The 22884-nt window shown below is 45.6% G+C and overlaps 1 protein-coding gene across 3 annotated transcripts in view; it reads left to right on the top strand.

Moving 5' to 3' along the window:
* MINDY4 (MINDY lysine 48 deubiquitinase 4) overlaps nucleotides 1-22884 on the top strand; it is a 97247-nt gene that overhangs the window by 41866 nt on the left and 32497 nt on the right. For all 3 annotated transcript variants that reach the window (XM_031951628.1, XM_031951621.1, XM_031951633.1), the window contains 4 exons: nucleotides 2032-2147; nucleotides 7182-7298; nucleotides 8577-8665; nucleotides 19972-20073. In XM_031951628.1, the coding sequence (XP_031807488.1) occupies nucleotides 2032-2147; nucleotides 7182-7298; nucleotides 8577-8665; nucleotides 19972-20073 (424 nt within the window). The remainder of the gene's footprint in view (nucleotides 1-2031; nucleotides 2148-7181; nucleotides 7299-8576; nucleotides 8666-19971; nucleotides 20074-22884) is intronic.

The following is a 22884-nucleotide window of genomic DNA, read 5'->3' as shown; positions in this document are numbered from 1 at the left end:
CCCCTTTCAGTACCCCGGACAGCTCTCGTCAGACTGACTGGCAGAGGCTGCCCGTGCCCTCTGTCTAGCAGGGAAGGCCCCAGACCCTCCTCCTTTGGGGAGATAAGCAGAGGGAGCCACTGAGGCTTGGGGGGGGGTGGCCTCGGAGCAGCAAAGAGACCAGTATGCCCAGACTGTGCTGGGCAGGAAGGGGAGGGACGGAGCTAGAACAGCCAGTGACTTGGGGCCAGCTCCTGGAGGGCATGTTGTCCTAAAGGCAGCAGGAAGCGGCTGGCACTTACTGGGCAGGGGAGCCCACGGCTGAGCTGGGCCTTAGGAAGCTCCCTTGTGGGACCTGGACTGGTGGCGCCAGGATCGCGCCCTTCTCTCACCCAGTCCATTAGTTCAGTTTGTAGATAAGGAAGTGGAGGTCCAGGGAGATGAGGTCCCATAGCTAACTCGTGTCTCAGGCAGGCCTTGAACCCAGATGCTCCTGGCTCCAGACACTTAGGAGGTTTTTTCAGTAATGCGGCTGAGAAATCGGGTATCGGTGACTGCCGATTGGATGGAGATGGGGCTTCGGGAGGGGAAGCAGCTGATGTGATGCTATGAATCTGGGTGACCAGGAGTTGGGTGGCTGACAGCAGTAGGGAGGAGAAGCGGGCTCCTTTTCCTTGGAAGTCAAGAAAAGATGGTCACATTTCCTCTGGGGGAGCCCCTTTCCAGAGAGTGGTTTGGTCTCCTGTCCCCACCCTGGTTCTGCAGTCCCCCAGAGACGCGGCCACAGTCCTCTGGTGACATTAGGTCTGTGACCCGGGCCCAGTCCCCCTCTGGCCACAGAGGAAGTGCCCTGTGTCTGCGGGAAAACAGATTGAAACAGAGTCATGAGGAGCGCTTCACTGCAAGGGGAGAATCCGAGCTGTGCCCCATCCCTGCCCAAGAACCCCACTTTCAGAGCATGGCACACTCTGAACCTGTCTCTTAAGAATGGCTCTTGAGGAGCTCATTAGAAAGCCCCATTCTTTGTTCTCTCTGTGTGGTCTCGTGTAACTATGAAAAGCTGCCCAATAGCTGTGCTTCTGACCGACAGCTGCCTGCTGGGCTGGTCCTGCCCTTGGAGCCTGGCACAAGGCCTGGGCGCAGGTTCCCTGAGGGCACGTGGGGAGAGCCCACTCGGGGGCCTGATCTGCGCTGCCTCCTCTGGGCCCTCGTGACGCATCCCACGGAGGGCTTCCTCACCTGCCCTTACTCGGTGGCGTTAGGGAAGCCCCTTTGGCCCTGTGATCTTCATGATTGCGTTTCTCTGCTTGAACGAGACACTAAGCTTTGACACTGGGCAGCCGGCCGGGGCAGCGGGGAGAGTCCTGGAGGTGGGCCCGAGCACCAGAGGCCACCTTTGGCCTCGGCCCTGCACTTGCCGCAAGACCCCGTCTGCTTCAGTTTCCCCATCTGTAAAGTGGGCTAGAGCAGGAAGCAACAAACCCAAGAAAATTCCAGATGGGGTCACGGAGAGGCGGATGCGGCTGCGATGCTGGTGTCCGCCCACAGAGATTCCCATTGCCTCAGAGAACCTCCTCACACATCGCAGTGACCTTGCCAGCTCCAGGCTGGGTCTCGTGGTCCCTGGGTCTGGCCTGCGGGCAACTGGAGGGAAGCTGTTTTCTCAGGGCAGCCCTAGATCTGATTATCAGAGAAATTTTAGGGGAAGGTGGGGGTACTCTGCTTTCAGGCCAGGCCAGCGATTTCTGTGGGATTCTGTGGGGATGGGGAGCGTTTGGCTCCAGACTCCCGAGTTTCTTTGCCCATCTGGATCTGCCCTTGCTAGGGGACGACAGCTGCCTGCCTACACTCTCCACGTAGGAGGGACGCTCCCCATTGCCCTTCAGAGGGCAAGGTCGTCTCCCAAGTGCTTTGTACCTTCACGAACACAGGAAAGGGCCCCCGGGCTGAGGCCCTAGGATGGTGACATTTCACCAAGTCGGTCCAGACTCACTTTTGTCCAGTGGGCGAGGTGACCGGAGAGATCACGCATGCCCGTTTCCTGTGTTCCAGAGGACGTGGAAGATGAAGAATTTCTGAACGAAGACACCGTTCAGTCCGCAGCCGTGCTGATGCCTTTGCTGAAGCTGCAGGTGACCTCCAAGCCAATGACCCTCTCGGCTGCCAAGGTAGGTCCGGCATTTTGGGGAGGGAGATAGAAACAGGAAAGGGCAGCCTGGGAATTGTCAGCATAGAGGTGGCCATGAGATGCCACACAGAGGGAGGAGGAGGCTGGTCACAGAGGGAGGAGGAGGATCAGGAGAGGGAGGAGGAGGAGGACCAGGAGAGGGAGGACTGAGAAAAGGCCACTGGAGAAAAGGCCTCTAAAACCTTCCTGGATGTCATGTTCTCTGTTGGGGTTTTCTTGGGGTCTCTGGAGGCAGCCTTCATTTCAGTTCAGGAATCACCATAAGAGTAGCCAGGGGTTAAAGTCCAGATCCTTTATTGTCTCTTTCAAAGTCTTGTCTCCTCCACTTGGGGCTCGCCTAGCTTTCTGGAGGTTCCGGATCTTGGTTTCAGTGGAAAAGTGAAGGAGGAGAGCCTGCCACCAAGGCAGTGTGAGATGGGATGAATCTGTCTTGAATCCAAGGGCTTGGGCTCCAGCCTTTAGCCTCCAGCCTTCTGTCTGCTTGTCCTGAAATCTTCCCAGTTGAGGCTTCTCGCTTATAAGCGCCACACTGAGCACAAACCAGTCATTGTATCGCTAGGAAACCATCATTTGTTGTAGGATTAAATCAATGCTAAACTAGATTTAACCATTGTCTCTTCAATTCCACTTAGTACCTTGTTTGAAGTTCTGGCTCATCTTCTTGTAGGATGAAATCAATCACACTGAACCAGGTGAAATTAGATAATTATTGTCTCTATCAATTCCACTGACTTAGCACCTTGTAAGAATCCTTCGTTTCAAGTTCAGGGTTCTGGCCCATAACACCTGGCATTTGAGTAGAATGATGAGATTAGAAGTTGGGTTTTCAGGGGTTAAGAAGAGGAGGAAAGGAAAGGAAGGGCAGGTCCCTGGGGGAGGCGGCCATTTTCAATCCAAGGGGCAGAGGAGGAAGAAGCCAACAGTGAGGATGGAAGGGTCAGGTTAGGGAGATGGGGCTGGAGGAGTGAAAGAGAAGGGATGATGGATAAGAGTCTGCAGGAGGAGCAGCATGGAGGGGATCGTCTGAGCAGGGAAAGGGGCCCGGGCCAGGAGTCGGCATCTCATCATGGCAGCGTGAGGGGCCAAAGGCGCCTGAGTGATAGGAGGTGAGCGGGAGGTTGAGTGGGAGCCAGTGGAAGGTGAGTGGGAGGTGGCAAGGGGAAAGTTCATGACAAATGATCAAAATGATAAGGATATTAACCAACACTAACACCAGTAAATCATTAAAACAGTGGTAACAGTGATAAATGATACAAACTAGAAATGGCATTCAGGCTTCCTTACACAGAAATGTGTCCTACCACTTCCTGGAAAGAACAAGGGTCCGTAAAATGTTAGAAGAGCATTTTCAACAGTTGTCCTCATGCGGAGTCTCCAAATTACATGGAATGAAAAGCTTTTAAAATAGAGAAACCTAATGAAATGAAAATGATTTCAGAAGAGGACATGTTGTCCCTATGAACATGCTCTGGAGGGGCCTGCAGATCCTTTCTGGGAATCTACAGGAGAAAAACGTGTATTCCAACACTGAGTTACAGAACACAGTCACCGCATCCACTTGGGAAGAAGCCACAGAAAAGAACCTGGTCTTGATCGTTTCTTTCTGAACCATCAAAGTGAGATGATGACAATGATTTTGGTATCAGTAAACAGGGAGAATTGCTTTTGGTTTCCAAACTAAAGAATCAGCTCAACCAGAACATCTGTTGATCAGCTGATGTCCATCAGCTAAATTTTTGTGGCTTTACCCCAATTAATGATCAAACAGCTCCTTGGCCTCAGGACGCCTTTCTCCAGTGACGTGAGCACGACATTTGGGTTTTATACATAGAGACCGGAAGCTTTCATCTTGACTTCAGGCAGGACACATGCATGTAAAATCATCAAGGAGAAGGCCACGATTGAACACATTCAGAGGTTTTGTGGAATTGGATGCCTGTGCCATGGACACATCTGGGCCACCACAGCCTAGGAAAATGTTCTAATCCAGACCTCTACACCATGAAGTGCGACTTCCCTCGGCTGATCGACTTCCTACATCAGTAGGAAGACGATCCAGGAGCAGCGAGCAAAGCCCAAATAAGCCACCATCACTTCTCTGAGAATAGGTCTGGGGTAAGGGTGGGCTCCTCATGGGGGACATCCCCAGGAATGCGGACAAGACAAGCGTGAAAGCAGAAGTCTGCCCTAAACCCCCATGTCACTTTTCAAGTCGTCTCGCCTCCCTGGGCTGCCTTCTCAACTTCTGCTCTGGGCTTCCTGCTCACAACAGAATTCCATTGGCCTCTTAAATTTGGCCTGACTCCCCCTTCCCCAGTTGAAAAAAGAGTAAAAACAGCTCTGTAACCATCGAGCCACAGACGTCCCCTTGAGCCCATTGTCCTACCCTCAGGCCTCTGGGGATCATTACCATTACCTGAGCAGAGTCCTTGGGAGCTTTTGGGCTTGCTTTCTGGCTCTCTCACTGCATAAATGCTTTTCCCAGTTCTCCTTTCACCGCCTCTGGGCTGGCATCTCAGGCTTCTCTGAATTTCTCTCTTTTGTCTTTCCTAACTGCACAGTAACTTGCCATCCCTTCCCAGCCATCACAGGTTCGGCCATTCTTCAGTTTCCAGTTCTTTATAACCAACAGTAAGAGAAAGGACAACCAATGACTTGAGTTACCTAGATTTGTTGGCGGAAATGGAGGACTTGGGGATGATGACCCAGGACCAAGTCATTGCCACCAAAAACTACCGAAGGGCTCTCCTCTAGGAGCCTGGACATGGCTGTTGGTGCCAGACCAGCAGCACACCTCTGGCAGCCGTCCAAATGGAGCACCTGCTGGAGACCTGGGGCTAGAATTGTGGAGCAGAAGCTCTCTGTCTCTTGTGGCTGACTGAGGACAAGTCCCTGTCATACAAATACAGACTCCAAAATATCCTAGAGAAGTCAATCAATCCCTTGTCCAGGAATTGGGCCATCATCAGAAGCCAAAGTGCTGCCCATCCATCGTCACTCAGACATCGCCAAAAGCTAAAGCCAGTGCCATTCCACCAATTTGTGTCTCAATTCTTTGATGTATCAGAGGAGAGGAGAGCATGATAGGGGATCAGACTGAGCTCCGTGCTGTCTCCAGTGGGCTTGCAGAGTTATAAAAACATCATCCTAAGGCTTTTATTCAACTACAGAAGAAATTATTTCATCAACCTGTGCCAGTGTCTTTAGAACATTAACTATACATGAGGACTGGTCCTTGAACCATTTTTGTCTCTGCAAAAAAGAGGAAAAAAAGATAACAAGAATAAAGCATGCTTTGCTGGGCAGTTTGAGGGAGACTGACAGATGCTTTACCAGTCACCCAGGGGAAGCAGAGAGGTATTGATAGCTCCAAGAGTCTCGTCTCCGCAATGGCATCAGAACAGGGGTTTTATACATAGAGACCGGAAGCTTTCATCTTGACTTCAGGCAGGACACATGCACATAAAATCATCAAAGAGATTTTGACTGAGTTACCTAGTTACCTAGTGCCGCCGTTCCGTCGGCACTGTGTGGATTTCTTGCCCCCAGTCTGTGTCTGTCACCTTCTAGAACTGCAGCACTGACCTTGGCCCCCATGAAGTGTGCATAGAAGTCCTGACCCCTGAAGGGAAGAAGTGGACAGATTGGGCCTTAACCCCGTATCTGGGAGCTGTGAGGAACATTACATTTCCAGTACCTTTTTTTGAAACCTTGTTTTTCCCTAATTATTTATGAAGAAATGTTTAACATTCATTTTAAAAGATTTTGCGTTCCAAATTCTCTCCCTACTTTCCCCCTCCTTGAGACAGTTACGTAATTTGATATATTTCCATATCAGTCATATTATGAAAGAAAACACAGATGGAAAAAAACCATGAAAAAAAAAAGTAAAAAGTAGTATGCTTGGGCCTGCATTCAGACTCCCATCAGTTTTTTCTCTAAAGTAGATAGCATGTGTTTCTGAGAAAAGCTTAGTCAGTCATACTTATACATATACATATACATACATATATATATACACAATCATTTAATATTGCTGCTACTGATAAGTGTATTTCTGCTTCTGTTTACTTCATTTTGAATCGCTTCATCTTTTTAGATTTATCTTTTTTTCAACTTTTTCAAATTTTCAAAAATTTTATAATTTTTTTCAAATGAAAATCTGCCTTCTTTCCTCATTGAGAAAACAAGAAAGTCAAAGCCCTTATTAAAGATGTGTATAGTCAAGCAAAATAAATGGTCGTTTTGGTCATGTCCAAAAACAGGGTTGCACTTTGCATCCTGAATCCGTCGTCTCTCCGATCAGGAAGTAGGAAGCATGCTTTCATCTCGAGTCCTTGAGGATTGGAGTTGGTCATTTTTATTGGTCAGTTTTCCAAAGTCTTTCAGGATTATTTGTTTTTACAGTATTATTATTCCACAAATTATTCTCCTGATTCTGTTCACTTCATTCTTTTTCAGTTCACACCCATCTTCCCAGATTCCTCTGAAACCATCCCTTCATTTCTTGCAGTGCAATGTGTTCCTTCACATTCAGCAACCATAACTTGGTTCCCCATTCCCCCAGTTTCCAATTAATTGATTCCATCGGTTCTTAGATTCCATTGGGTGTTAGCCCCTGAGACATTCACCTAGAGACTATGAATACCCTTGGTACACACCAGAGAGGCCCTGAAGAGTGAGGGCAGAGTCACGGGCTCGTTCTGGAATCAGTCCCAGGCCTCCAGGCCTTGTCTGTCACTCTCAGTGTGTCTCCTCAGCCTCTCTGAGGGAATCAGAACGCTGCTCTGTCACCTCACTGAGTGGACACCAAACGAGAAGAGATCTGGAAGGAGCGATGGGAGAGCTAAATTCCCCTGGAGGAATTGTTATTTTTTAAGCATAACAGAACAAATAATATGGAATATAAAGCTCTTTTTTTTTTGAAACTAGGAATTGCTGTGTACAGCCAGAGGTGACTTTCATTTTATTACTATCATTATAAGTTATATTATTCCTCTTTTTTCTTTTTAAGGAAATAAAAACCATTCTCTTTGGCTCAACTCTTTGTGGCTTCAGTGAAGAGTGGAAATTGCAGAATTTTACATTTAGTGAAGTGACTCAGCTCAGATATGGCCTCGTGCAGAACAAGGTGGGTCCCTTTGCTGCCTGTGGCTCTGGGAGGAAGCTCTTAATTGCCCAGAGCACTGTTTGTACTCTGAGAAGTCGGAGTCCTAAGAGGTCCAGAGCTAGCTTGACCTTCTCTCCTGATTATCCCCAAAGCCTCCTGGGCTCATTGTTTCACCTCCTGACCCGGACCTACTTTGGGAACCTGGCCAGGTGGTACCGGGGCAAGCACAGGCGCAGATCTACCCGGCCCCTCGGAGCTCTCCTGGCGTAAGCAAGGCTGACCCGACCTCTTGCTCCAGAAGGTCATTTTCCTATGTTTTTGTTGAACAGCTTTTCACTTTGCTCTTTAAGAAAACAGATACACTGAGGTTGCTCTTGGTTGACTTTTTACCTCCCACATTTTTACCTGGGTTCAAAATATTCTAAATTGTTCTGAAATTGCATCTCACATATTTTAAGATAAAAGAATTATCCAGTGCTCCTGAACTGTGTGAAGCTCTGTTCATAACTCTGTGAGCACTAGCACCCTCTGCCTCAGGGTATGGTGAGAAGTGTCTCAGTCCCATAGCCTTAGCCCCTGTAGCGTGAGAAGTGTCTCGGTCCTGTAGCCTCAGCCCCTGCAGGATGAGAAGTGTCTCGGTCCCATAGCCTCACCCCCTGTAGCGTGAGAAGTGTCTCGGTCCCGTGGCCTCAGCCCCTGGAGAGCAAGAAGTGTCTTGGTCCCATAGCCTCAGCCCCTGTAGTGTGAGAAATGTCTCGGTCCCATAGCCTCCAAGTGATCCTCCTCCACCTTCCAGCTTTTTCTGCTCCATCATGGTGACCCAGAGTCTGTGTGTCTGTCGGGACGATCTCCAGAATCTCCTGATCTGGTTTTTTCCTGGACAAATGGGAGAATTGGGAGGAAGGGGTACCTGCTAATGTCAGGTTTTTGACCAAGATAATCTCACTGACAGCCCAGAGGTATATGGCATTGTTATCCCTAGAGACGCGGGAGCCGAAGCAGGGAGAGATGTGACTTCTCCAGGGTCACGGTGCTAATCGGTGCCCCGGGCCCTGAGGTGATGCTGGCTGCCAGCACCCACACGGCCCCATTGGGTCAGCCATGGCTCCTCAGCGCCCGCAGGAGCTCAGCTGGGCCTCCAGGAGCGTGTGCGCACCGATGGCTTCCTTTTGGGGACGCAGGGTGGGCTTCCCTCAGTTACTTCATACCAGTGCATACGGGGGCCGTCTGAGTGACGCTTGAGAACTGTTGCTTTTGGGGACATGTACTCCTTGTCACCCTGCTTCTGATTCTTTGTAGGGGGGACCGTGTGGTGTTCTGGCAGCTGTTCAGGGCTGTATCCTGAAAAAACTCTTGTTTGGAGGAGAAAGCAGAAGTTCCAGCATTAGGTAAGTCACTAACTGGGTTTAAGGAAAAAGAGCCAGAGGGACAGCTAGGTGTGCAGTGGAGAGAGCACCAGCTCTAGTTAGGAGGGCCTGAATTCAAGTCTGACCTCAGACACTTTGACACTGGCTGTGTGACCCTGCAAGTCACTTAACTCCCCTCCCCTCAAAAAAGATAGCCAAGCAGGCCTTACACTAGCAGGAAATTACCCACCTGCAAGAAGTTTGTTTTTTCTTAAAAAGGTAACTCATTAATGGACCATGATAATTACAACTTTTAATGAGTGACTTAGCAGCTGTCCGCTTCAGTTTCTTTTTTAAAATGTATTTATTACTTATTTTTGACATTTTGAGTTCCAAACTCCCTCTTTCCCCTTTTCCTCACCCACTGAAAAGGCAAACAAAATGGTATCGATCATACATGTGAAATCAGGCAAGAGATATTTCAATATTGGCCATTAGCAAGAAAATAAAATGAGAAAATTCTGTTTCACTTTGCACTCATATCCCATCAGTTCTCTTTTTTTTCAGGAGTTCTTTAGTGAATTTTTGTGTCCTTTTTACCATTAGGACAGTTCTGTTTTTTAAGGGATTATTTTCTTTGGTCTTTGTGTGTGTGTCTTTTCGTTTTCTTGCACCACTCTCATTGCTTTTCCATTTTTCCATCTCTTTCCTTCTTCCTGGAGTTTTTGCTGGGCTTGGGTCCAGTCAGCATTTTTCTTTGAGACTTTGTATTTTCCCATGGTTGTGCTCTTTCCTGCCACCATAATAGCTAACTTTCTATGGCCAGGTTCTTTTGGTCTGCTTCTTTTTCTCAACTTTGGCTTTCCTTGGGGTGGGAAGGCCCAGTTTTTTGCGGCTCTTTTCAGTTAGCTGTGGGGGTCTGCAGGCTGTTGGTGTTCCTAGAGTGCTGTTACCTGGAGACAGGTGTGATGGCCGCTCTCCGGGTTTGCGCTGGGCTCTTTGCCCAAGGAGGGTCCTGCTCTCCTGTAGCCCCAAGGGCTAGTGCCCCTTCGGCCCCAGCCCCGTGACAGGACCCCTGCATCATATACAGACGATGGAGCTGCTCATCGGGGCAGCCGGGGCTTCCCTGGAGCCCGTCTCTGACCATCCCTCAAGACACCTTCTCTGGGCCTGGGATGTCCCAGCTGTCTCCCAGGCCCACTCTGGGCCCCCCCCCCCCCCCCAACTGTCGTGGACCTTCCCCACTGACCTCCTGTGTTCTCTTAGGCTGGAAAAATGTCCCCCCCCAACCTGCTGCTTCAGAGTTTGATTTAGGGGTTCCTGAGGGTGGTTTGGAGGGAACGTGGGGAGAATTCAGCTGCTCCGTCACCCTCCCCATCAGCAGAATTAAGGCAGCCTTGCCCTTTCTTCTGGCCTTCCTTCCCTTCAAGGCTTTCCTTTCTTTGCAGAGTAATCCTGCCTCCTCCCCAAAGGGACCCTTCCCTCAGGTTGTGTGCCAGCCCCCTTGGATCAGGTGCAGCTGTTGTAGTGAACAAGCTTCCAGCTGCACTCTTGGAGCAGGAGAGCCTGAGTCCGGCCTGAGGCCTCTGCTGACATGGTTGGTGCCTAATGGCTGGGACTGGATGGTCTGGGCGCTTCTCTCCTGCAGCCACCTCAGCTCGGTCACAGCCTGTCCCTGCCCCAGGCACTGACCTCTTGTCCTAGGTGGACCCTGCACTGACCACGGGTTCCAGCCAGTGTGTGCCCCGCCCCCTCTGTCCACATGCCAGGGGCCGAGCCCGTCACGTTGTGGGACACACTGGGAGACTCCCTTGGGCAGGTCTCTCTCTAGTGCCCGCCTGACCACAAGGCCCTCCGAGGGGTCAAGGAGGCTCGGGGTCGGCCAGGCTTCTAGCGTTCCCAAGGAAGGCTCTAACCTCTGACCTCCCTGCCCAGGGAGCTGTCCCATAACTCATTTCCACTGAAAACTGGGCCTCTGAGCTGCTTTTGAACTCTGTTTTTGGCAGCCTTGGAGGAAATTATGGATCTTTTACCAACAATTAGGGCCGAGTCTTTCAATCTATTGCAGGAAGGACTTGTCAGCTCTACTATGGCTGGCCGGTCCCCTGGGCCATTAGGTCATGCGTTCCCCGGGGCCTCCAGCAGGGCTCAGAGCCCAGCGGTTTCATGTGGGTGCCACGAGGCTGCACCTTCCTCTGCAGGCAGTGGGTTATCCTGCCAAGGGAAGGCGGGCACTGCCCCATAGAATGGAGAGCCAGGAACGGCTCTTCCTGCCGTGGCCGATGCCCTGGGCTCAGTTACTCGGGAGCAGGGCCATTAGGAAAGACTCATCCTCAGTCCCTGTGCATTCAGCAATCCCCCAGAGCTAATTTGGTGCCTCCCACTTACTCACTGCTGGCTGAAAAATGGGCTTCCTCCTGGGCTGCAGTGCCCCACGTGCTCCCAGCGGGCACAGCTTCAGAAACCCCGTCATTTGCACTTGTCAGCAGGGCTCGCTCTTCTCCTCCCTCCTTTACCTCATGTTGGACCTCGACATAGACAAGGAACATCCTCTTATTTCTAAAAAAGTGCAACTCTTGGTGTCCATTCCTCTGACATCATAGACATCTCACCGTCCATCCTTCCCTGGTAGAAAGGCTGCCAGACAAGGGGGACGCCAGCCATGGCCTCCCTGGCACCTGTAGCTGCAGCCTGGCCATGGGGTCTGGGATGACTCCACGTTTGGCTTCCAGAGTGTTTCTCTTCCTTTGGGGTCGTGATATCCCAGAATTCTCCTGCTACTGCTTGCTTTCCTTTGCATCCTGCTTTAGGAAGGATGTTTCCCTGTGTTCTTCATGGTCACCATTTCTTTCATCTTCAACTCTTTTCTTTTCCCCATCCAGCCTCCATAAGCTTATCCCTTCCTTGCCCTATTACTTTCTTGGTCCCCTCAAGGTTAATACATGACTTCTCCCAACTAAGCGTGCTCCTAAGCCCTCTGTCTGTTCTGGAGGGAAGGTCCCTGGGACCATGCAGCCATCTTCCATTTTTTATACACGTGGTTAACGAGCTCGTTGGAAGCCTCCTTCAGTCACATCCCCCTCTCCAGATTCCAGCTCATCGTCAGGATGTTCTGGAGAATCCCCATCTTGTTGGGATGGCCCTTCCTTTAGCGATTCCACCTCCTTTTTCTCTGATCCCTAGCAAGTCACTGTTTGTGGTTCTCATTCTTGTCTAAGCAAGTTAGAATCCCAGTGCTGGGGCCTCCAATTTCTGAATGATAGAATGATCAAGGCAGAAATTAATCCCTTACTTACCTACAGCCCATCACAAGACATTCCTAGCAATTATATGAAGTGAGCTGCTCGTTCCTTCCAGCAGAAACCGAATCACCAGTAGTTTGGGAGACATGAATCATAGAGAGACTTGGATCACCATCGTGGCTTCTAAGTCCAGATTTTGTGCTTCCAAGAAGGAAAAGATTGGTCAAGAATGAATGTGACTGAGGAGAGTTCTAGAACTTACAGGGGTCACCAGTGATTTCATGTTATTTAAAAACAGAACATGGGTCAAAGGATATGAACTGACAGTTTTCAGGTAAAGAAATTGAAATTATTTCTAGTCATACAAAAAAATGCTCTAAGTCATTATTAATCAGAGAAATGGAAATTAAGACAGCTCTGAGATACCACTACACACCTGTCAGACTGGCTAGAATGACAGGGAAAGATAACGCGGAATGCTGGAGGGGATGTGGGAAAACTGGGACACTGATACATTGTTGGTGGAATGTGAACGAATCCAACCATTCTGAAGAGCAATCTGGAACTATGCTCAAAAAGTTATTAAACTGCATACCCTTTGATCCAGCAGTGCTACTACTGGGCTTATACCCCAAAGAGATACTAAAGGAGGGAAAGGGAAAGGAAAAACATGGGCAAGAATGTTTGGGGCAGCCCTGTTTGTAGTGGCTAGAAGCTGGAAACTGAGTGGATGCCCATCAATTGGAGAATGGTTGGGTAAATTGTGGTATATGAATGTTATGGGATATTATTGTTCTGTAAGAAATGACCAGCAGGATGAATACAGAGAGGCCTGGAGAGACTGACAGGAACTGATGCTGAGGGAAATGAGCAGAACCAAGAGATCATTATACACTTCAACAACAATACTGTATGAGGATGTATTCTGATGGACGTGGATTTCTTCGACAAGAGAAGATCTAACTCAGTTCTAATTGATCAAGGGTGGACAGAAGCAGCTACACCCAAAGAAAGAACACTGGGAAATGAATGGAAACTGTTTGCATTTTTGTTTTTCTTCCCGGGTTATTTCTACCTTCTGAATCCAATTCTCCCTGAGCAACAAGAGAACTATTTGGTTCTGCACACATATATTGTATCCAAGATCTACTGTAACCTATTTAACATGTATAGGACTGCTTGCCATCTGGGGGAGGGGGTGGAGGGTGGGAGGGAATAATTGGAACAGAAGTGAGTGCAAGGGATAATGTAAAAAAATTACCCAGGCATGGGCTCTGTCAATAAAAAGTTGTAATTGTTTAAAAAAAAATGGACCATGGGTAGACAACATAGGGGGTAAGGGAAAAAATTTTCACTTGGCTATTTTTCCACAAAGCAGCAGCTAGGAAACTGGGTTTGGCAGGAAGGTTTGATCTCAACTTAAGGAAAAGTAAAGTGCCCATCAAGGGATGTGACCTGTTATGTGGAGACCCGGCGAGCTGTGTTCTTGTCTCAAAGTCTTCCTCTTTTTGCCTCTTCTCTCCCCTCTCCAAAGGATCCATTTTAGAAGCTCTATAATGCAAACTTCTAGCACTTCCGGTTCCCACACAATAGGGATTTAACAAGTGTTTACAGAATATGTGCTGCCTGTCAAGTGGCCCCAGCTTTTTTTTTTTACTTTAAAAAAAATTCTTTATTTTTATTGTTTTATTATTTTGTTTGTGTTTTCTTTTGTAACCTAATATGGAAAGATATTTTTCATGGCCTCATCTGTATAATCAAAATCAATGCCTTTTTTTTAATTTTAATCTAAATTTTTTATTAAAGCTTTTTATTTACAAAGCATATGCATGGGTAATTTTTCAACATTGACCCTTGCAAAACCTTGTGTTCCAAATTTTCTCTTCCTTCCCCCTTCTCCCTCCCTTAGATGACAAGTAATCAAATACATGTTAAATGTTTTAAAATCTATGTTAACTCCAATACAATTATCTTGCTGCACAAGAAAAATCGAATCAAGAAAGAAAAAAAATTGAGAAAGAAAACAAAATGCAAGCAAATAACAGAGTGAAGATGCTCTGTTGTGGTCCACACTCAGACCCCACAGGTCTCTCTCTGGGTGTAGATGGCTCTCTTCATCACAAGATCATTGGAACTGGTCTGAATCATCTCACTGTTGAGGAAAGCCACATCCATCAGAATTGATTGTTGTGTAGTCTAATTGTTGCCGTGTATAATGATCTCCTGGTTCTGCTCCTTCACTCAGTATCAGTTCACATAAGTCTCTCCAGGCCGCTCTGAAATCATCCTGCTGGTCGTTTCTTACAGAACAATAATGTTCCATTACATTCATATACCATAATTTACTCAGCCATTCTCCAATTGATGGGCATCCCCTCAGTTTCCAGTTTCTAGCCACTACAAAAAGGGCTGCTACAAACATCTTAACCCTAACCCTAACCCTTTCCCTCCTCTAAGATCTCTTTGGGATATAAGCCCAGTAGAAACACTGCCGGATCAAAGGGGAAGTTCAGTTTGATAACTTTTTAAGCATGGCACCCAGCTTTTGACGGTGAGTCTGTGGGCATTTTCCCAGAAGCCCAGGTACTGAGCACACCCCCTGCATCTAGAATTGTTGGAGAAGGCAGGCACGCGTGTGCACATTTATGCTCAGTGATGGCCATCTTGGAGGCCGCCTCGGCCATCAGCAGATGTGTCTGTGTGTGTGGTCAGGAGAGAGCGGCGTCCCCACCTAGTTGATTTATCCTTTTCACCAGCAGTGGATTCTGGGCCAGGAGAGGGTGAGGACGGGGTGCTGCCCCCAGGGAGTTCATGCTGAAATAAAGGATTGTTGGCTCGGGAGATATTTTTCTTTTTGCAGAAGTGTCTGGCTCTATCCAAGCCTGTTCCATCAGGGCAGAACATTTTCTTGATGAGAAAGTAACCAGACAGATGAACAGCCCTGTGTATTTTTCCACTGGCTGAAGTGAAACAGGGAATGCTCTAAAAAGGATCCGTTATAGATGGCAGTGTGATCAAACAGTGGAGGTGAAGGGGAGCGTGACCTGGTTTCTGTCCAGCAGTGATTTATTTAGTTCTTGCTGGGTCGGGTCCTGTCAGCGAACGCTTATGAAACACCCCTAGAATTATGGCCCATGCGCTGAGGGACCACCTGAAGCAGTCCCTGCCCCAGGGCCTGCCTTCCACCAGCAAATACAGGACTTACAGTTAACTACTGGGTATAGAAAAACTGCGTGTTGCTTGTGGGGGGTGCTAATGGCTAAGGCAGTCACCGAAGGCTGAGACCTCTGCTTCTCCCAACCTCATCAGAGTCGTGGAGGGGCACTGAGCATTGTCCTGCTTGGGAGCCAACCTAGGAGAGGATAGAGCCTGGCTCGGGAAAACAGTGCCTAGCCAGGCTGGTCCAGGGCACTGAGAATGTGAAGGGGAGGGTGATCTGCTGGGGTACAGCCTAGGCTTGTTGGGAAGGGAGAGTTTGCATTTTCACCTGAGGGCAAGGGGGAGCCCATGAAGGTTCTAGCACAGGAAAGACTTGCTCAGACTTGAGCTTTAGGGATATTTAAGCTTATAAGTGCATACGATAAGCTCACAGTGAACTAAAGATCCTAATGTACGCTACAGAGAGGCCGAAGAGTGGGATTTCTCTGTCTGTCTGGCCTGTCTCTATTAGCTCTCTTGTGGGTAAGCCAAGGAGGAAGAAAGGACTGGCCCCTCTGCCTTGGGACACATGGGACAGTGGGATAGAGTGGGATGGAAGAGCGAGGGCTGCTCAGTGCTTGTTTTCTCTACCATGGAGAGTCAGTGTTGGACTGACAAGAATGGAGCCAAACTGTTTGTCAGAGAGGGCAGAAGGAAGAAGCGGTCATCTCTCCCCCAGGAGTCCAGCTGGCTTGCACCTCCGGAACGCAAGCAACAGGCAACAGCTCACCAGAGACAGGGGGCCCAAGTCTGAGGTGAATTATTTTGAGGGAGAAACAGATACAGAAAAGGGAGAAGTGAGCACAGAGAACCTCTCCGAGGCAGCTTCGACCCCAGGAGGCCGTGCTTTTGGTGGAGCTCAGCATTGGCCCAGCTGCTCTGGAAAGTGGTTTGGAATTATGTCAAGAAAATGACAGGGATCCGATCCGAGCCCTTTGATGGAGAAGGTAGGGACTCATCAGGACTAGCAAAAAAGGTCTCAGGTGAGCAGTACTTGAGGAGCAGTGATGTCTAGTGGGTTGTCCAGGCCCCCTACTTACTTACGTATGGAGGCTCCTAAGTGAAATCTCTGCAGTGATCACATGGCTTCAGGAAACTGTCCTCCACTACCTCAACAAGCTTTTGATAAATGCTTAAAATGTACCGGGGGTTGTGCTGAGACCAGGAAACGCAATGGAGGGCAAAGACAGTTCCTGATCTCGAGAAGCCCAGAACCTGAGAGAGGAGACAGTGGGCAAACAAGTGTCTATCTATAAGCAAGCTATAGAGGGGGTGACTTGGAGATAACCACAGAGAAGGCAGGAAGATTTAGGAGGCCTGGGCTAAGCCCTCAGTGAACTAAAGCTAAAGGCCCAATCTCTGCTCCTTACAGAAGTAGGCTGGGATTTACACTCTACTTTCATCTAGGCCTCTTGAGGCTTAATTGAAAATTTTAAAATGTAAAAGAGTAATTTACATGTATTTTACAAGCTTATTGTACCTTTAGCTCTTTTTACCGTACTATCATCATCATCATCATTATTGTTGCTTTTTAAACTATTTTATTTTTTCCCAGTTATATGTAAGGAAATTTTTTTTTAACATTTATTGGTTTTTTTTTAAGTTTTGAGGTTCAAATGCTGTCCCTCCTTTTCCTCCCCAGTCCCTGACAGTAAGTAATCAGATTTAGGTTATACATGTACAATATGCAAGAAGACTCAATAAAGAAAAAGAAACAAAAAACTATATATACATAAATATTTTTGCCAGCCCTCTTCTCAGGGGAAAAAACTGAAAGTTGAGGGGATATCTATCAATTGGGGAATGGCTAAATAAATTGTGATGTGTGATTATGATGGAATATTATTATCCTATGGAAATGACGAGCAAGATACTTTCAGTAAAAACAAAACAAAACAAAACAAAAACCTGGAAAGTCCTCCATGAACTCAAACAAAGTGAAATGTAAACAAAAGTAATAGCAATGTTCTGTGATGATTAGCTACATAAGACTTTGCTATTCCCAGCAGGACAATAATTCAGGACTACTATGAAGGATTTAAGATGAAAAATCCAATCCATATCTAGAGAAGGAACTGATTATGTCTGAATACAGATTGAAGGATTCTCCCTCTCTTGTTTTTTTTTTTTTTTCACTTTATTTTTCTTGAAGATTTTTTTTTTAGGATGGGAGATTTATGTTTTCTTTCACAACATGATTTTTAAGGAAATATTTTGCTTAACTTCTCATGTGGTTTCTTAATGTGAGTTGGGGTGAGAATAAGGGAGAGAATCTGGAATTCAGAAGTTTTAAAAACAAATGTAAAAGTTTCAAATGTAACTGTGGAAAATATTAAATTTAAAATATGTGAATTAAAAGAAAAAGAAAGAAAAATCATGCTTCCATTTGGATTTAGACAACACGAGTGCTTTCTCTGGAGGCAAATAGTATTTTTTCTTCATAAGTCCTTTGGGATTGTCTTTGAATATTATATTGCTGAGAACAGCTAAGTTATTCACAATTCTGCAGTGTACAGTGTTGCTGTTATCATGTACAATGTTGTCCTGTCACTTTGCATTAGTTTGTTTTAAGTCTTTACAGGTTGTCTGAGAGCATCCTGCTTGTCATTTCTCATAACACAATAGTTATTGTTCCATCACACTGACATAACACTTAGTCTGCCATTTCCCAATTGATGGGTAACCCCTCAACTTTCAATTCTTTATCACCATAAAAAGAGCTGCTATAAAATAGGTTTCTGCAAATAGGTTCTTTTCCCTTGTTGATAAAAATCTCTTTGGGATTTAGACCTAGTAGTGACATTGCCGAGTCAAAAAATATGCACAGTGTTATGGTTTCAAATTGCTCTCCAGAATTGTTAGTTCACAAGTCCACCAAAAATGCATTAGTGCCCCAATTTTTCCACCTCCCCTTCACCATTTATCATTTTCCTTTTTTGTTAATATTAGCAAATCTGAGAGTTGTGAGTTGGTAACTTTGGATTGGTTTTAATTTCCATTTCTTTAATCAGTAGTCACTTAGAGCATTTTTTCATATAATTATAGATAGCTTTAATTTCTTCATATGAAAACTGCTTGTTCATAATTTTTGACCATTTATCAATTGTGGAATAACTTGTATGCTTATAAAGCTTAACTCAGTTCTCTACATATTTGAGAATTAAAGCCTTTATCAGAGATTCTTGCTGCAAAAAAAATTACCCCCAGTTTTTTGCTTTCCTTTCAATTTTGGTTGCACTGGTTTTGTTTGTGCAAAAACTTTAAAGTTTTACCTAATCAAAATTATCTATTTTACATTTTTGAATGTTCTCTATATCTTGTTTGGTCCTAAATCTCCAAGGATCTAAGTAGTAAACTATTCCACTCTCTTTTTATATGCTTGTGATATCACCTTTTATATACAAATTGTGTCCTCTTTTTGATCTTATCTTGCTGTACTGTTTTGGTCTATTCCTAGTTTCTTCCATACTATTTCCCAGTTTTCCCGTAAGTTGGTTTTTTTTTTTTTTTTTTTTTTTTTTTTTTTTTTTTGGGGGGGTTTGGTTTTTTTGTTTTGTTTTTTTTTTGTCTCAAAAACTTGGATCTTTGGGTTTATCAAGTGGTAGATTACAATGATCATTTAATATGATCTACTTTGTACCTAATCTATTCCACCACTCTATTTCTTTGCCGGTAGCAGATTATTTTGATAATTAACTACTTTACAGTACAATTTGAGATCTGATACAATTAGGCCACCTACCTTTATTGATATTTGATGTTTTGATTTTCCAGATGAATTTTGTTATTAGTTTTTCTAGCTCTGTAAAATAATTTTTGGTATTTTGATTGGCATGACACTGAATAGTTTTAGATTAATTTAGATAGAATTCTCATTTCTATCACCTTTTCTGACCACCTTGTGGGCACTTGCCCTGCGTGAGTTCTCCATATAATCATTTTTTGGGCAAGCAGACATTCGGCATTAGAACAATGTGGCCAGCCCACCGAGTTGTGCCCTCTGCAGCAGAGTGGGAACGCCTGGCAGCTGAGCCCAAGGCGATAGAGGCCCGCTGGCAAGGCCTCTCAGGAGCTTTGGAATCAGTTGTGTGACGTCGGAGACGGGGGACAGGACCTCCCAGCATGGCAGGCCCCCCTCAGAGAAGGGACTGTGTTCTGTCAGCAAACAGAATGAAAGTAGCTGAGCAGAGATGCGAGAGGCGCAAAGTCAGAGAATCCACCCCACATGTCCAGCGGCAATCTGGGCCCAAGCTGTGGCCGAGCCCTCCGAGCTCATAATGGTCTGATCAGCCCCAGCCGGACCCACTGCTGTTTGAGTCTCACCCAGTGATGTGGAGAAGGAAGTGATAATGGGTGTCCTTGCTTGATTTGTGATTTTACAGGCTTCTAGTTTACCGCCATTACAAATAACAGCATATTATTTTTAATACCATAGGAGAAAAATCATATGAGAAAAATACCAGGGAATTGTTGGATAGATTACTCTATAAAAGGGCAGTAAGATTCCAGACATGATTGAGAAGTAATACTCTTTTCCAGGAGCAAGGTGTGACAAGCTTTTGGCACCTTCTCTTTGATAGAGTGGTTCCTTGTGTGCTCCTGTGCCTACAGAAGTGCCCATTTTCTGGGTGGTGATTAACAGCCTAAATGAAGAAAACATTTGAGAGGTCGTCCTTTGTGTCAAACTTCAAAGGAAATAAAATTCCCAAACTTACATGCACGAGTTGCTTCATGTTGACTGACTTAAACCTCAGTTGGTTTAATTACACCACAATCTTTGATGGGCAATGAATTAAATTCCTCACTTTATGGTACAGGGAGTTTTCAGCATTTTTTCAGGCTTTTTTTCAGTTTTTGAACATTTTTCATGTGATTTAGAATCTATTTGCTTTGCTTTTCTCTTCTTAGGGAGCTACAGCCTTCAGAAACTTATCGGAACAATTGTCTCATCATGGCCATGGCAGACATTCTGTGGAGGGCAGGTGGAGAGGAAAAAGCGGTCGTTACATTGTAAGTATTAGCAGGGAGTTCCTCTTTTTTGTTCACGTCTGTACAAAGTCAAGCTCCAAATAGGAGCTGCCGGGACATGAATCAGGACCTTCAACCAGCTCTGAATGCATGATGAGACGGGGGGGGGGGGGGGGCCAAGAGGCAGGAAGGGAGAAGAAGGTACCCCGACATGGCAGTGGTGTGGTGGTAATGAGGCTGAGGAGAGCACATTTTGTGGGGCATGTCCATCATCCAGAGACACATCTCGCAGCTGTTTGCCTCTTCATTGGCTGCCCTGAGGTCTGGTACATTGGTTCCACTACCTTTGCTCCTGAGTTTCCCTCCAGGCTTGCTTTATGTTGTTCTTTCCCTTCTTCAAGTACCCTCCCTTTGAGAATGCCTCTCCTTTCATTTGCTTCTTAATAATTAGCCATTCTTCTTTTGAGAAATGGGTATTCATAGTTTTTGGCCACTTCTCTATTTGGAAATTGGCTTTTGATTGTGTATTCTCTTTCTCTCTTCTCTTCTCCTTTCCCCTTTCCTTTTCCCTTGTTTCCTTCCTTCCTTTCCTCTTTCCTTCCTTTCTTCTTTTTTTCCTTCCTTTCCCCATTCTTTCCTTCCTTTCCCCTTCCTTTCCTTTCCTTCCCTTTTTCTCACTCCTTCCCTCCCTCCCTTCCTTCCTCCCTTCCTTCCTTCCTTCCTTCCTTCCTTCCTTCCTTCCTTCCTTCATTCCTTCCTTCCTTCCTTCATTTTACTTCCAGTTACTTTTTCTCAACTACTCATATCTTAGATACCCAACCATAATCAGAGAAATTTTAAATAAAGATTTCTCGCCCCATCCAGACACCATTTGTTTTATCTTTTGCTATTGCCTCTTTCCTTTATTTGGTTAAGAATACAGCTCCTACCTATAGCCATGAGTGTCTTCCTTTTAATGATTTTTTTTTTATTTTAAGATAATGTCCATTTGGAATGTATTGTGAAATATGGTGTAATGTGTTGATACAAGCTTAATTTCAGTCAGACTGCTTTCTTGGTTTTCTCAGAAAGTTGGTTTTTTGTGTTTATTTGTTTGTCTCTTTTCATTCAGGAGGGAATTCTTTTCTAAATAATATTTCTGGTTTATAAAGTCTCATTATATCTGATTATTCATTGTCTCATTTGTTTTATTGATCTGTCCCTTTCTCCCTCTTTTTTTCTTCCTTTTGTCTTTCAGATAGTTTTGATGGCTGCTGCTTTATAAAATACTTTAAAATCTGTCCCTATTCTTTTCAATTTTTCCTTGATACTCCAGATTTTTTCCAAATGACTTTTGTTATTTATCAGTTTTCTCAAGTATACCTTCGATACTTTGATTATATCACAACAAAAGTTTAAGTTAGCTTTGGTAGTATTTTCATTATATTTGCACAGCACAGCCATGAACTCTGATTATTCTTCTAAATATTTAAGCTATTATTTCTTTAAAGAGCATTTTATATTTTACTTTATGCAAGTCTTTTTTGAGCATTGTTAGATTAATTCCCCACATGTATTATGCAGTTTGCAGTTATACGGAATGGGATGCTTATTTCTATTATTTCCTCTTGAATTATGTTATACTTATTTATGCCTTAATTTTTTCCTCTGTATTTAATGCTATACAGTAGATTTTAAAATGATCTTGTCTCAAGCTTCATTTCATTCCAAATCATCCTCCACAAAATTTACAAGAGATTTTTCTAAAAGGCAAGTCTCTCTCTTTCCAGTTTAGTAAACCTTCAGTGGCTCCCTATTATCACTAGGACCAAATATATTTGATATTTAAAGCTTTTCATATCTCTTCCCAACTTATCTTTCTAGCTTTATTACATATTACTCCCTTTAACATATACTGCCCACTGAGAATAATCTTAACTATTGTTAATGCAAAACACTCCATCTGGAGGCAAAGCCAAGAAAGCAGAGTAAAGGCATGGACTTGCCTGAGTTCTTCCCCAAATCTCTTCAAATACTTTTAAATAATAACTCCAAACAAATTTTAGAGCAGCAAAATCCATAAAAATTCAGAGTGAGATAATTGTTTGGCCCAAGACAACTTAGAAGTTTGGCAGAAAAGGTCTGTTGCACCAGAGTGAGGTGGAAGTAAATCCGCAGGATTCACCAGCATAGATCCATCCCCAGCAAACAGGACCAAGCCTTGGGGTGACTGAATCAGTGGCAGCAGTGGCAGTTTCCAGATCTCTCAGTCAAAGATAACAAAGACCCCTTGGAAAGTTGGCAGGAATGGCCTGACACATCTGGGCAAGAGTGGAGTACATGCAGTGGAGTGCGGGCTGAGCCAGCATAGCTCTAGCCCTAGCAAACCAGAAGCAGACCTTGGGAGTCATTGAATCCGCAGTTCCAGCAATTGCTTTGGAAGCTCCCAGCCCCCAGATGGTGAGGGGGTCTAACAACTGGTCAGAAGGAGATTACAAGGTTCTCTTTACTAGCAATAAAAAATAAGAGGATGTGAAAAGAATGGGGGGGGGAGGAAGAAGGAGAATGGGGTAAATTACCTCTTAAAAAATAAGAACTGGGGTAGCCGAATGGCACAGTGGATAGAGCATTGGCCCTGAGGTCAGGAGAACCTAAGTTCAAATCCTACCTCAGGACTCTGTGGCTTTACCCACACTCAGATCTAAGTCACAATCCTGCGTGCTAGTTCCAGGGTGAGGAAGAGTACTAGCATACTAGTGCTCATGGCCAAAGCAGGCCCTTCCAGAGAAGAGTGTTTGTGGTCACTCATGGACCAGAGCATAGGAGAATAGGAATATACCTGTGCTTAAATCACAACATCTTAGAAGAACTAAA

The sequence above is a fragment of the Sarcophilus harrisii genome, chromosome 1, assembly GCF_902635505.1.
Source record: "Sarcophilus harrisii chromosome 1, mSarHar1.11, whole genome shotgun sequence".
Lineage (NCBI taxonomy): Eukaryota > Metazoa > Chordata > Mammalia > Dasyuromorphia > Dasyuridae > Sarcophilus > Sarcophilus harrisii.
The sequence above is the reverse complement of the archived record's forward strand: the minus strand, read 5'-3'. Positions and strand labels throughout refer to the sequence as shown.